Consider the following 13,642-nt stretch of genomic DNA (forward strand, 5'->3'; position numbering starts at 1 on the left):
ATGGAGAGTCCGTATGACCTCATCCTAGGCATGCCATGGTTGGCAAAGTACCAACCATGGATAGACTGGCGTACACGCACAGTTGCGAACTCTACGCAGGACACCGGAAAGGATGTGCTCCTGCGAGAGGCGTATGCAACTGATGTCGTGTCGAACACAGTTGAGGGTGCGTTGACGGGATGTCAAGCGTCACCAATTCCTACCCAGATCGTGGAGACTGAGGTAGTGAAAAGGACGATGACAGGTAGTCATGCGTCCGAATATCCTGCACAGAGCTGAGAGCCTGTGGCAGTAGACGGCGAGCTGACAGGAAGTCATGCGTCGCATAAACCGGCACAGTGCCTAGAGCCTGGTGCAGTTGGAAGGGATGCGTTGTCCAGGAGAGAAACGGCACCCGCTTCCCAGACAAAGGTCCTGGTGACTCGAAGAACGAGTACCCGACAGATTAGTAAGATCAAAGGCACGTCTAAACGAGTGACTTTTGGATCAGATCCTATTGAAGAGGACGGGCCTACGAGCGAGGTGCTCGAGACCGTCAAAGACGAAATTGCGGAGGCATCCTCAGTTGAGGTGCTCCGGCAAGTCTTCAAATCTGCCGAGGAGATAGTAAATCCCCCGATGTCGTGGGATCTGTTTCTTGCCGAATTAAAGGAAGGAAAGATCCACAAAATATGCGCACCAGTTCCGGGAGAGAACTTGGTGGACTGTTGCTCGTCGTCCACAATGGACGAGAGCGTCCTAGAAACGGACAAAAAGAAGCGGTTCGCTGCTCAAGGCTGGGATGCCTTGAGAGACAGTCCGTTCTTTGAGGTTCTGTGGAAACATCGCGATGTGTGCCCAGAGGAAGTGCGCAGCCGCCTACCAGCAGATAGGGGCATCGGGCACGAAATAGACCTCGAACCTGGCACCAAGTATTGTGTGGCCAGGCAATGGCCGTTGCCGAAAGAACAAGTCGATTATATCGACGAGTTCTTTGACGAACGAGCCAAGGCGAGACATGTGCGTAAGAGCAAATCGCCTCACTGCAGCCCGACCTTTTGTGTGCGTTAGGCCACAGGTGGGTGGCGCGCGTGGTTCATGCTTAAAATAAGCTGAACACGGCGACCATACCGGCACAAGTCCCAATCTCGCGGAAAGATGTTTTGTTGAACTCCGTGGGAAAGTCAACTATCTTTTCCGCGTTGGATTTAAAGGATGGCTACTATCAGGTACGCATGATAGAGTCCGATGTTGCCAAAATGGCTATAAGCACCCCAAGCGGTATGCTTTGGGGGTGGCTTGTGATGCTCCAAGGTTTATAAATCGCACCAGCGACATTTAACCGAGTGGTGGCTCACGTGATGCTTCAGCACCGTGCCTACGCGCCTCATTACTTTGACGATGTATTCGTGCATTGTAGGGCTGAGGACGGGCTGAGCGCAATAGAATCGCACAAGCGTCATTTAGACGCTGTGTTGCAGACTTTGAAAGACGCCCAACTGTACGTCAACTTGCAAAAGTGCGTCATAGGGGTCCCTGAGATATCTGTGCTGGTTGCATCGTAGGTACACATGGTGTACGAGCATACCCAGCCAAGGTAAAACCTAATTACTTGCATAAATATAGCAAGAATTATGCTGAGTAAACTAAACCATCATCTAACCTCCTTAAAATGGACGCAGAGTGGTTTGGTTAAAAGACCATGAAATTAAATTCAGAGAAGAATGTAAGCCATCTTGCCATTCTAGGCGAGAGGTGCGGTGAGTTTATTGCGGTCCGCAGTGATACGTGGTCCGTATAAACCACAAATGGTTCGGTGCCCAGTAGGTGCACACGAAACTTGACAAGAGCATACCTTATTGAAAGTAGCTCATTGTCATGCACAGGGTAATTCAGCTCCGCGGCTTTTAGAAGCCGGGACTGATAAGAGATGACGCGGTCAACGCCGTCGTCATCCTTCTGCATGAGCGCGCTGCCGATTGCAAACTTACTTGCATCGCAGACGACGCTATATGGCTTATCCGCGTCTGGCAATGCCAAGACCGGTGCCTCTACAAGAGATTCTTCATTGATGTGAACTCATCATCTTCTAATGGGTATCTGGGCCGTGAGAAGACATTCTTATGAGTGTCAGAGAAATTTTGGTGGCCACACCTATATAGATGGGTGGCCAACTAAATTCGCTCTTGCAAAGAGTGTCAGCGCATTAAGCCTGCACCGACCAGCAGTGCGCCACTGAAGCCGCTACCGATTCCAACCAACTGTTCTAAGGCAGTAAGTCTGGACTTCATGTTTAGCATGCCGCCCGATCATAAGGGTCGGACGGGGCTCTTCGTCTTTGTAGACAGACTGAGCAAACTGGTGCATTAAGCACCATGTAAACATTGATCACAGGTAAGGAGGCAGCTCTCTTGTTCCTGGATCATGTTACTGACTACACGGGATGCCCGAGTCCATACTATCGGACCGGGATCCACGTTTTACGTCTGGGTTTTGGCGACATGTGTTGGAGCTGCTAGGTAGCAAGCTCCACATGTCGACCGCATATCATCCCCAGGCCGATGGCCAAAAAGAATGTGCCAATCGGGTCGTGGCGGATGTCTTACGCACTATAGCAACTCCCAAAGAGTGAAGCAAGCAATTGCCCTTTATGGAGTTCGCTATCAATAACAGTGTCCACGCCAGTACGGGTGAGACACCGTTTTATATTAACGGACTGCGCCATCCTCGGACGCCAGTCTCGTTTGTGCGCAGCCCGAGTCTTAGTGGGGGGCCCTTCACTATGCTCGGTGCGAAAGAAGGACATAGTTTCGTAAATATGACGATGACCCGCGAGGGTAACATCTCAACGACTGAAACTTGCCCTAGTAACCCTGTCGGCTTAGCAGTGGTCAATAAAACTACGCCTTATGACCGAACTCTCGGCGGTATCATAGGTGAGTTTGATGCTAAAAGCGTGGGCGAAGCTCAACACTTTGTGGATGAGCGATTAGCCATCACACGTAAAGTCCGTGACGCGATGGCAAGCGCACAGGACAAGCAAAAAGAATATGCGGACCGAAATGGTCGCAAAAATAATGAACGCTTTAGAGTGGGTGATAAAGTTCTATTAAGTACTGCTACCCTACCTAAGAATGCAATTTCTGTAGTACCTGGAGGTACTACGAAGTTGTTGCCGCGTTTCATTGGGCCCTTTACGGTGGTAGAAGAGGTTGGAGACCTTAATTATAGGCTCAGCCTTCCCCCGTATATGAAGACGCACCGCGTATTTTCCGTGGGTCGTCTGAAAAGGTATGTAGACCCAAATGAGGTCACATACCCCCATCCGTCTAAGGAGACCTATGGTGATGCCGACTGTGAGTCGAGCGTCGTTCGGGTGAGGGAGACGGAGAAGGCGAAAAACTACCAGCCGACCGACTCCTCCCACGACGAACAGGACTCGGAGAGCGCGGGACATCACGCGAGTAACGCGGATCCCTCAGCATTATTCTCTCAAAAAGGTCCAAGCGAGTCTTCAGGCGTTCATAACCCCTGTTGACGAGCCTTCGCTCGGACATCACAAAGATCCGAGGTCAGTCGCGATACTTGACCCTCGAGATTCGCAATACGTCATTCAGCAGCGCTTAACGCCTGTGACTGAAGGGACGAAGGTAAGGCAGTCGCGAGTAGGTGGGCGAAATCGCCACTCCTATCGGGCGCCGCCTGCACTAATGGATGCGGGTGCGAATCAACGCTTCCTTGTTGGAAGGTTGCTTGCCCACCGCTCCGTGAGGCAACGGTATCAGATCCTCGTCCAATGGAAAGGTTACCCGAAGAGTTTTGACTCTTGGTAACCGATCGATACCCTATGTATTGATGTGCTCGGCTTGGTGGCTGCCTATGAAAAGAAGCACCAGCTGAGGCCTCTTCGCTAGTCTCAAATGGACTAGCAGAAACAACCAGCTGAACGCAATTACCCAGTGCATGACAAGGAACTCCTTGCCATGAAATATGCACTGGCTAAATTTCTCTAAATTGGGTCTATCTCCTAGGAGATAGACCGTTAATCGTATATACGGACCATGCGTCATAATGCACGGCCGTAAACAGCCCACACCTCTCGCAAAGAATGGCGAGGTGGCTATCCTTCTTCGCGGAGTATAATTTCTCCGTAGAATATAAACAGGACGACTTAATGTCGTCGCTGATACTCTTTCTCACCTGCTGCGCAAATCAACAGTGAGCATAAACCACTGTTGCAACAATAAGTGTTTCGCCGTCAACAGTTCTCGACAACGTTAGAAGAACATATCAAGAAGATAAGGCTCTTAAAGGGCTGATGGATTACCTTAGAAATCTAGCTCAACAGTCTTTCAAAGGATTGTCGAAGTTGTATCGATCATTAGCAGATCGAACAGATCGATATAAAACACGCAATGGCTTATAAGTGGCCATCGCGGACGTGAAAAGACCTATCTCACGAAAAGTCGCGACATCTGCTGGCCACGCCGGTAAGAGTTCGTCCGCAAGTACATACGTGCTTGCGAAGTTTGTAAACGGGTGAAGCTTAGTGCTTCACCCGTGCTCCGTTACAACCTCTGCCTGTTCCGGCAGAGTGCTGGCAAACCGGACTTCGTCTTCAGATTTTCAGACGTTGATACCAAGAATATTGGTTCTTGTATTTGTTGAACGTTTCAGCCAAATCAATCATCTTGCTGCAGTCCCGGAGTCGATCATAGCTAAAAGCTGTGCTCGTGTCTTTGTTGACACGATATTTTGACTCCATGGGTTACCCCGTGAACTGGTTTCAGATCGAAACCCCAGATTCACATTAGAGGTTTGGCATTCTATGTTTTAATTACTTGAAACACAGTTGAAGGTGTCAACTTCTGACCATCCTGAAGCAGATGGTCAGACAGAACGTGCAAATCGCATCCTCAAAGAGACAATTCGTGGATTTGTCTACTCTTTTACGAGTTGGAGCGAGTTCTTGCCGATGGTAGAATTTGCCATCAATAATTCAGCGCATGCTTCTACGAAGCAAGAACCGTATTTCGTGAACGGCTTACGCCATCAGCGCATACCCACCTAGTTTAAGAGTAACTTTTGTTTAAGGAAGGGCTCACTGGAGCAAAGACCAATATTGCTCTTGTTTATCACGCATTGATCCTAAGGTCAATACGAAGGATACCACTGTAAATTTGATCAACATTGAACGATAATGCTATTACTGACTTTTAAAACGAACAAGCAAAAAGAATATGCGGACCGAAATGGTCGCAAAAATAATAAACGCTTTAAAGTGGGAGAAAAAGTACTATTAAGTACTGCTACTCTACATAAAAATGCAATTTCTGTACTATCTGGAGGTACTACGAAGTTGTTGCCGCGTTTCATTGGGCCCTTTACGGTGGTAGAAGAGGTTGGAGACCTTAATTATAGGCTCAGCCTTCCCCCGTATATGAAGACGCACCCCGTATTTTCCGTGGGTCGTCTGAAAAGGTATGTAGACCCAAATGAGGTCACATACCCCCATCCGTCTAAGGAGACCTATGGTGATGCCGACTGTGAGTCGAGCGTCGTTCGGGTGAGGGAGACGGAGAAGGCGAAAAACTACCAGCCGACCGACTCCTCCCACGACGAACAGGACTCGGAGAGCGAGGGACATCACGCGAGTAACGCGGATCCCTCAGCATTATTCTCTCAAAAAGGTCCAAGCGAGTCTTCAGGCGTTCATAACCCCTGTTGACGAGCCTTCGCTCGGACATCACAAAGATCCGAGGTCAGTCGCGATACTTGACCCTCGAGATTCGCAATACGTCATTCAGCAGCGCTTAACGCCTGTGACTGAAGGGACGAAGGTAAGGCAGTCGCGAGTAGGTGGGCGAAATCGCCACTCCTATCGGGCGCCGCCTGCACTAATGGATGCGGGTGCGAATCAACGCTTCCTTGTTGGAAGGTTGCTTGCCCACCGCTCCGTGAGGCAACGGTATCAGATCCTCGTCCAATGGAAAGGTTACCCGAAGAGTTTTGACTCTTGGTAACCGATCGATACCCTATGTATTGATGTGCTCGGCTTGGTGGCTGCCTATGAAAAGAAGCACCAGCTGAGGCCTCTTCGCTAGTCTCAAATGGACTAGCAGAAACAACCAGCTGAACGCAATTACCCAGTGCATGACAAGGAACTCCTTGCCATGAAATATGCACTGGCTAAATTTCTCTAAATTGGGTCTATCTCCTAGGAGATAGACCGTTAATCGTATATACGGACCATGCGTCATAATGCACGGCCGTAAACAGCCCACACCTCTCGCAAAGAATGGCGAGGTGGCTATCCTTCTTCGCGGAGTATAATTTCTCCGTAGAATATAAACAGGACGACTTAATGTCGTCGCTGATGCTTTATCACGCCGACCCGATTTCGAGTCAGCAGTGCACTCCAACAGTGAAAATAATCCCACTGTTGCAACACTCACTACGAGTGTTCCGTCATCAATCTTGGTTGATGACATAAAGAAAGCCTACATAGAAGATAAAGACCTTCTATGTTTAATGGATCATCTAATGAATCCATCTGATAAATCTTTTAAAAATTTACCGGCTTTATGTCGATTCTCGGGCACTAGTTGCCACTTGGCTCTACGAACCACTGGATCTCTTGAGCTCGGATCATTTAGCTCGACGAGCTGGTACGACTCTTTCAGTTGTTACATTTATCAGGTCTATAGAACTAAGTGACTCTTTCTGAGTCTTTAGATCTTCCTCTGACTTAAGGAGCGAGGTAGCTAGCTCTGCTACACCGAGAAATTATTGAACGGACAACGCTCAGTATATCACGCACAACTATTTGGTTTAGCCGCGTTTAACGTGCTAACAATACTGCATGTGTGCTAGGTGAAATATCGCACCAGGATGGCTGAAAATTAAACATGTGCCTATGTTGCTCACAAGGCCTTCCAAGGTTTTGCCGACTAATTTTTCACAAAAGCGGCTTGCCAACTGCGATAGATGCCAATGCCTTCGTCTCAGTAAGATGACCACCGTCGTCAAAGAAGCCATAGCCCTTGAAAGCTGCTTGCATATTCTTCTTTTCGGCGGTACTATGAGGAAAGCGGATCTCTTCTTCGTGCATTAAAAGGTCTTGTATACGCAACAAGTATGACTCGAGATTCATGAGGTAGCGTTCTGTCTGACGGTGTCGAGACGATGCACAAAACTGAATACCCTCATCTTTGATTATATAACCGATACCGAAGCCGTCGGGCACGACGGGGCCGAAGCCGAAGAGCCGCAGACTCGGATTCCCGCAATTGCTCGTTGAAAGTACCGAGTGATTCAACTTGCGCCACGCATCGTCTGCAAACAGGGCTGGTGTAGGTTTACTACTATCAGCGGCTCTTTCATGCTGCCAAAGACATTTCAATGCGAAAAGGTGGCGTTCGGGGCCTAGTCCAGCAGCACAATCGCGTACGTTGGTGACGTGTGCTTGTATGGCCTTACGCAGTGATCCAATCTTGTCAAGTGGCGCGGCATCTGAGAAAAACGTCTCGACGAACTCGAGAGCGCTGGGTGTCATGGCCCGCGCAGCCTCCGTCCGTCCGTGCAAAAAGCGCTTCGTCAGAACAGGCTCATAGATGCACGGCGCGGTGCCATACTGGAAGTAATATGCGGCTACAAAAGCCATTTGCACGAACGCATCTGGGCTCATGTTGTGCTGGGTAATAAAAAGCTTACCAAAAGCTGTGAACTCGAGAACTTTCACCTCATTCTGTAGCATCAAATCTGTCAGTCGAGCTTCAGCGAACTTTATACCTTCTTGTAACTCACGATTTAGCTGCCATTCGAGCTTGTAAGGCTGCACGTGAGGGAGATTGACCGCATCTGGTGGGCTTAGGTGTGGCGCACGGTATGACGCCTCCAAGAAGGCATAAGTTCCAGCACGGATCGTCTGTGCAAAGCGAATGATTGTGTCTGTAAACACGTCCGACACAAAGCGAAGTACAGTATGGCCATCAACAAACGCGTGTTCAAAATTGCAGCCAGCAACGCCGTTTTTGCAAACGATGAGCTGAAGCTTGTCGTACCAGCGATTCATGCACGTTCCAGTCTGAACGCCGTCTTTTGTTATGCTATAAGTTCCATGTAATGCTGTTGCAGCAAATGCCGCTGCGTCAGGAGGTGATGTGTTGTCTAGACATACAAGAAACAGTGCGCCATCAATGACGTCCAATGTGTCTTTATTCTCGGCCTGTAGTTTGGTGCGCAAAGTGGCCCAAGTGGCGCGACGCTCCGTAGTGAGTACGCCTACGGCGTTCGAAGCAACATCAACATCGTCAGCCAAAAGTGCGTCTTCGTTAATTGCCTTGAGATTAGCCAATAACTCTCGCTCTGTGATGGCCGTGATACCATCCTCCCAAATGACGTCGAACCAGTAAAACTGGTTTCGACAGACTACTATTATGTGCTTTGACAGCTCATTCACCATGACATTATCAGCACCAGGAGAGGGAATACGTGCACAGCCGAAAAGGTGCTTGTACTGATGCATGCACAACGCCATATCACCGCGCCACATGTCAGGCTCAAGCGTACCTCGACGCAGCGCATTAACAAATTTAAGCGTACTTAGTACGAGTGACGCGGCACGCAAAAGTTGGCGATTGCGTGAAGGTGTGGGGTCGTCCTCCAGCACAAAGAATGGATTGACATTGAGCACGACTGAGCTGCGATGGTTGAGATAGGCTTCGTACCAAAAGTCTTCAATGTATGAAGATTTGTCCCCAGCATAGTCAAGCAATTGCTGTTGCAATCGCGGGCCGTCACGAATCAAAAAATCTTTCACGCTTTGCTTCGTCTGCTGCTGCTCTTCGAAAGTCTGCAAAGCCTGTACAGACTTCAAAAAGCGTTGACACGTGCTTTTCAGGTCGGGTATTGGCAATTTTGGCAGTGTTGCTTGGCCACAGAAAGTGGTCGACTCTGCGTCTGTGGGCAGACGCCAGGCGGCGGATAAGGCGCAGCTCGCGTCATGAACCATGACGGATGTAATTACAATCGTTTCTAAATAACTTTCTTTAGGATCTGACGATTTCTGATAATGTTATCCCTTTTTATGGTTGAGATTTCGACTTAAAAGGGCCCTGATTCGGGCCTTTCGTATCTATTGAAATATGCAATTGAAGACAAGAATGTAAGATAAGACGCGATTTATACTTGTCGGTTTAAAAATTGCTGAAACCTAGATCATTACGAGACCCTGCCACTAACCTTTTGTTCTTTAGTTATCGCCAGATGTTTTTCAAAGTTAAAATATTCGAGACCTGATTGAAGCGAAGTTGATGCTACATATCACTTAACGCCAGCAAATGTTCCCGCTGCTATTGTGATTGCTCCAATTAGAAGCCCAGAACAGCTTACACGGTGCGGCTAGCGCGTATCGATCGTTGAGCATTTGTCACGACAGAGTGCGTCAACGTCGGGTGGCCAGCATTAATACGCTCTGTGAATGCTTTGCTAGCGTACGTGTTCTTGGTCAGAATGTAATTCACCATAAACTTGATGACATCAAGCGGGAACTGCCAGACGATGGCCCAAATCCATGCAATTGCCGTGTAGCCACCACCGCACCCAATTACAGCAATACGGTCCGTAGGGTAGCCACCAAAACCAATCCAGCCGACCACCGACGCAACCACTTGGGCAAATATGAAGGCAATAAGCAGCAGGTTACACGGCTTCTCAGCGAAAAACCAGTTGTTGCTCCCAGCCGTACGCGTTACAAAGATCAAAGCCTGGCCAGAGATAGACACGTGGAGGTATACAAGGGATCGCAATACGCCTTCCTTGCGCTGTATGCCGGGGCCAATCATTTCATTGTTGCGCGTCCACGTTGAGTTCCAATTACTGAAGCCCCACACGTAATCACAGAATCCGACACCGTTCGTGATAGGGACTTCGCCATCACCGATGAATTCAACGCCCCTACCCATCTGAGCAGCATTGAAAACGTCATATTCATGCCCATATGCTTGACCGCCCACACCCAAAGTATATGAGTAAACAAATTGTCGATAAGCAACTTCGGCCGACGGCTTAGCATCGTTCGGAAGGTGATTCAGATGCACATCAGCTAGGTCCTCAAACAGCTGCGAGCGGGAGTCAAACTGCTGCTGATACTGTCTCCAGTATGCGATAACAACGCCCTCGCGGAAGGTGCCGACGTCAGAGACGCTGGCAGATTGAGGTACATTGCCCGTCATTCCACCACAGCCAGTATTGTTGTTGTTCATTACGCACGTTTGGTAGCGGTCTTTGAAAAAGTCGTGGCACTCTTCCTTCATGCAACCTACACAGAGGTTTTCTACGCCGGTGCTTTCAAAACCACTCGTGTTGTTTACCACAGCGAACAGCACGATAGTCGATAGCGTTAGCCATAAACCAAATGTGATTGATGAAATGAAAACTTCTTTGAGCTTCCACGAGTCCGGATAAGGCGAAGCAACCACATTATCCTTTGAAATCGTCAGGATTGTACCGTCATTCAGAATAGCCAAGATCACAACAAGAATCGGAGGAAAGTACCAGTTCCAAGCGACTGTCAAAATGCCAAAAGTAAAAACGATACGTACTGTCATGGCAATCGAATACATGGCATAATTCTTCATGCGCAAGAAGATCTCGCGACTCATTCGAATGGCCGTGATGATCACACTCAAACCAGGTGAGACGAGCACAATGTCGGCAGCAGCACGAGCTGCGTCCGTCGCATCGTCAACGGCAATACCAATGTCGGCCTGAGCCAACGCCGGAGCGTCGTTCACACCATCACCAGTCATACCAACCACTTTGTCCAAAGATTGTAAATGCTTGACGATTTCAAATTTGTGCTCCGGAAATACTTGAGCAAATCCATCAGTGTCGTAAATCATCTGAGCCAGGTTCAGTCCAGGAGGTGGTGCAGTGTTAAAAAAAGAAGTGTCGAGGATGTTCGTCGGCATTCCCAATTGACGGCATGTCTCCACGGCAATAGCCTTCTGATCGCCCGTGACCATCTTGACTGAAATACCGAGAGCGATAGCTTGTTTCACCGTGTCGGCCGTGTCATGACGAGGTGGGTCGAACAGTGGCAAAAGACCAATCATTTTCCACTCGCACTCTTCCATGGGAACGTCGCCACTACGGGAGATACCCACACCCAAACCACGGTAGCCACGCGAAGCAAACTCATCGATACGACCTTCAACTTCCACACGCATCGAGTCTGCATTGACATCCATGTCAAGTACCACTTGTGGGGCGCCCTTCACAGCACGAAAGATTTCACCAGTCCTGTTGTCTTTCAGCTTGGCGATCGTGCGTTTTGTCGTCGGATCAAACGGCGTATAGTGCAAAAGAGTATATTCCTTCCACATCGTGTCTTTGCCTGGGTATGTGTTGTGACACACGACGTCGATGGCCTCGTTGTTTTCCGTGCGTGCTGACAAAGCACCGTACTTCAGAATATCAGCTGCAGTGAAATTGTTGTAAGGAATCAGGTTGTCCATATCAACAGAAAGTTGGTTCAGCGTAAGCGTGCCGGTCTTGTCCGAACAAAGCACCTCCATTGAAGCCATCTCTTCTATACATGTTAGACGAGTAACAATAGCGTTCTCCTTGGCAAGAGCCGACGATCCGATGGCTAGCGTCACTGATAAAACCGTTGGCATGGCAACTGGGATGCCGCCGACAATGAGCACCAAAATGTTAGCCACACCCAGACAGCCGTCCGTGACAATCACACATGGGTTCTGAGACGAACGGCCAGCCATCTGCACCAGCAGCTCCACCACGCACCAAAAAAATATCGAAACCATGCAGAAGTTGCCTACTGTTGTCAGCACCAACTGCAGGCGACCGTGCGAGTCCGCGGACGCAATCTTCTCGGCAGCGCGACCCAGGAATGTGTTAACACCCGTGCTGGTTACCACGGCTTCAATTTCTCCCTGTTTCACCACAGAGCCAGAGTAACCTTCATCGCCCTCGGTCTTTGTCACTGGCAACGACTCACCTGTCAGCGACGATTGATCGACTTTGACTGAGTCGCCTTCAAGAAACTTCAAATCTGCCGGGATAACATCACCCAGTCGCACGCGCAGTACGTCACCTGGAACAAGAAGGTCTGCTCCGATGTTTTTGATTTCACCATCACGGAACACTTTTGCTTCTGGAGCCAGCTGACCCATCAGTGCCGACACAGCGTCACCGGCTTGAACTTCCTCCAGATATCCAATGATAGCATTTAAAAGGAGAAGGAACATAATCAGGGCAAAGTCGGCATAGTCGAGGAGCACAATTGACAGCACGGCAGCGATTTCCATCGCCCAAGAAAGAGGGTTCCACATAAAACCCAGAAAAAGTGTTAACTTGTTAACCTTCTCCTCAGGAAGCTTGTTTGGGCCATACTCAGCCAGGCGCTTTTCAGCTTCACTTGATGTTAGACCTTCACGGCTAGTCTTAAGCTTGTCCAGAGCAGCGTTAAGAGGTACCTGCGCCCATTGAATCTGGCCTACATCGTTCGTGTAGTTTTTAATGTCGTTCGGTGTTGCCAACGACATGAAAGAATTGCGAGCGCCGCCGGTCATCTTTGATCGGGGCTTTAAACTTCAAAGAGCTGATTGAAGTCTCTACGGTTCGAGCTTGTACGAACAGACTACAGAATTCGCGTTCAGTCCGAAAATTGCGGAATGAGATAAATGAGGCTAGTCAATGATCAGTGGACACCAGCCTTGTGAGCCATTTGGTGCCCAGCTCTGGTCTGCTCGATCGTCTGTCTTTCAAAAATTCATATGTTTATAGGCTTTGATACATTCTGTATGTGTAACGCAAATCGCGCGCGAAACACTCCGCTTAGTCATTCAGTTCCTCATCTGATACCGTTTCGGCAAGGATATGCTGGGCAATACGAACTCGGTAGTAAGAAGAATCTTTTTTTTTAGTTATCTATAAATAAAAGCCGTCTTGCAGATCAAGCACGTCGATTAAAATCTCGTACCTGAGCGCGATTTGAGCTGAAATTGTAGCTTTATCTGATCCCATCTTGTAAACTTTTCTGCAAGAAGGTAGGCTTCAGTCAACGTTCGCACCGTTTTTAAGAAAAACACGCCTGTCAAGCCAGATATCAAAGCTGATTAGTAAAGATGCTGCACTGTTGCTCTCGCTGAGATGTGCCACTATGCTGAGCAATGATCGGCTGCTATGAGTTTCCTGTTTTGCATATGGCCACAGGAAACATCCGGTGTCGCATCTAAATGAAAGAGACATCTAGGTTAAGGTTAAAAAGTGGTGTCACGTGTTTGAGGATAATCACGCGAAATTGCTGTCGAGCAACCTAAAAAAATGCCAATTTTCGACTCACGATTGTGTTACTTCCATAGCCGTATCGTGTGTGAATCATCTGGTCCAGAAATCTTCTCCCAATCGAAAATATCCTTCCTTGACCGGAGGCGCCACGAGTAATAATGTTCATACCTAGAAACTGAAAATAGACTACGTCGTTGCATAATTTAGGTAGTTGCAAATACAACGCCAGATATAAATCTGGCGGCCAAAATCTATTTTTAATTAGCTAGGGTAGGGTTTTAGATTTAAATAATTAAATAAAGTGCAGTCCCCTTTTGATCTTAAGGCGTTAAGTGCCTTTCTAAGGCTT

At 48.5% G+C, this 13,642-nt stretch overlaps 2 protein-coding genes across 2 annotated transcripts; both read right to left on the reverse strand.

Annotated features, from left to right (window-relative positions):
- Nucleotides 1–6,937: 6,937 nt before the first annotated feature.
- Nucleotides 6,938–8,992, reverse strand: CCR75_002983 (uncharacterized protein; the record flags this gene model as incomplete). Its single annotated transcript, XM_067961080.1, has 1 exon — nt 6,938–8,992. One exon carries the CDS (start codon nt 8,990–8,992, stop codon nt 6,938–6,940), a length of 2,055 nt encoding a protein of 684 aa, XP_067815208.1.
- A 376-nt stretch (nt 8,993–9,368) lies between these two features.
- Nucleotides 9,369–12,548, reverse strand: CCR75_002982 (uncharacterized protein; the record flags this gene model as incomplete). The annotated part of the gene is made up of 1 exon (XM_067961079.1): nt 9,369–12,548. The coding sequence occupies one exon, from the start codon at nt 12,546–12,548 to the stop codon at nt 9,369–9,371; it is 3,180 nt and encodes a 1,059-aa protein (XP_067815207.1).
- Between the last annotated feature and the right edge of the window lie 1,094 nt (nt 12,549–13,642).

This window comes from Bremia lactucae, linkage group LG3 (assembly GCF_004359215.1).
Source record: "Bremia lactucae strain SF5 linkage group LG3, whole genome shotgun sequence".
NCBI lineage: Eukaryota > Oomycota > Peronosporomycetes > Peronosporales > Peronosporaceae > Bremia > Bremia lactucae.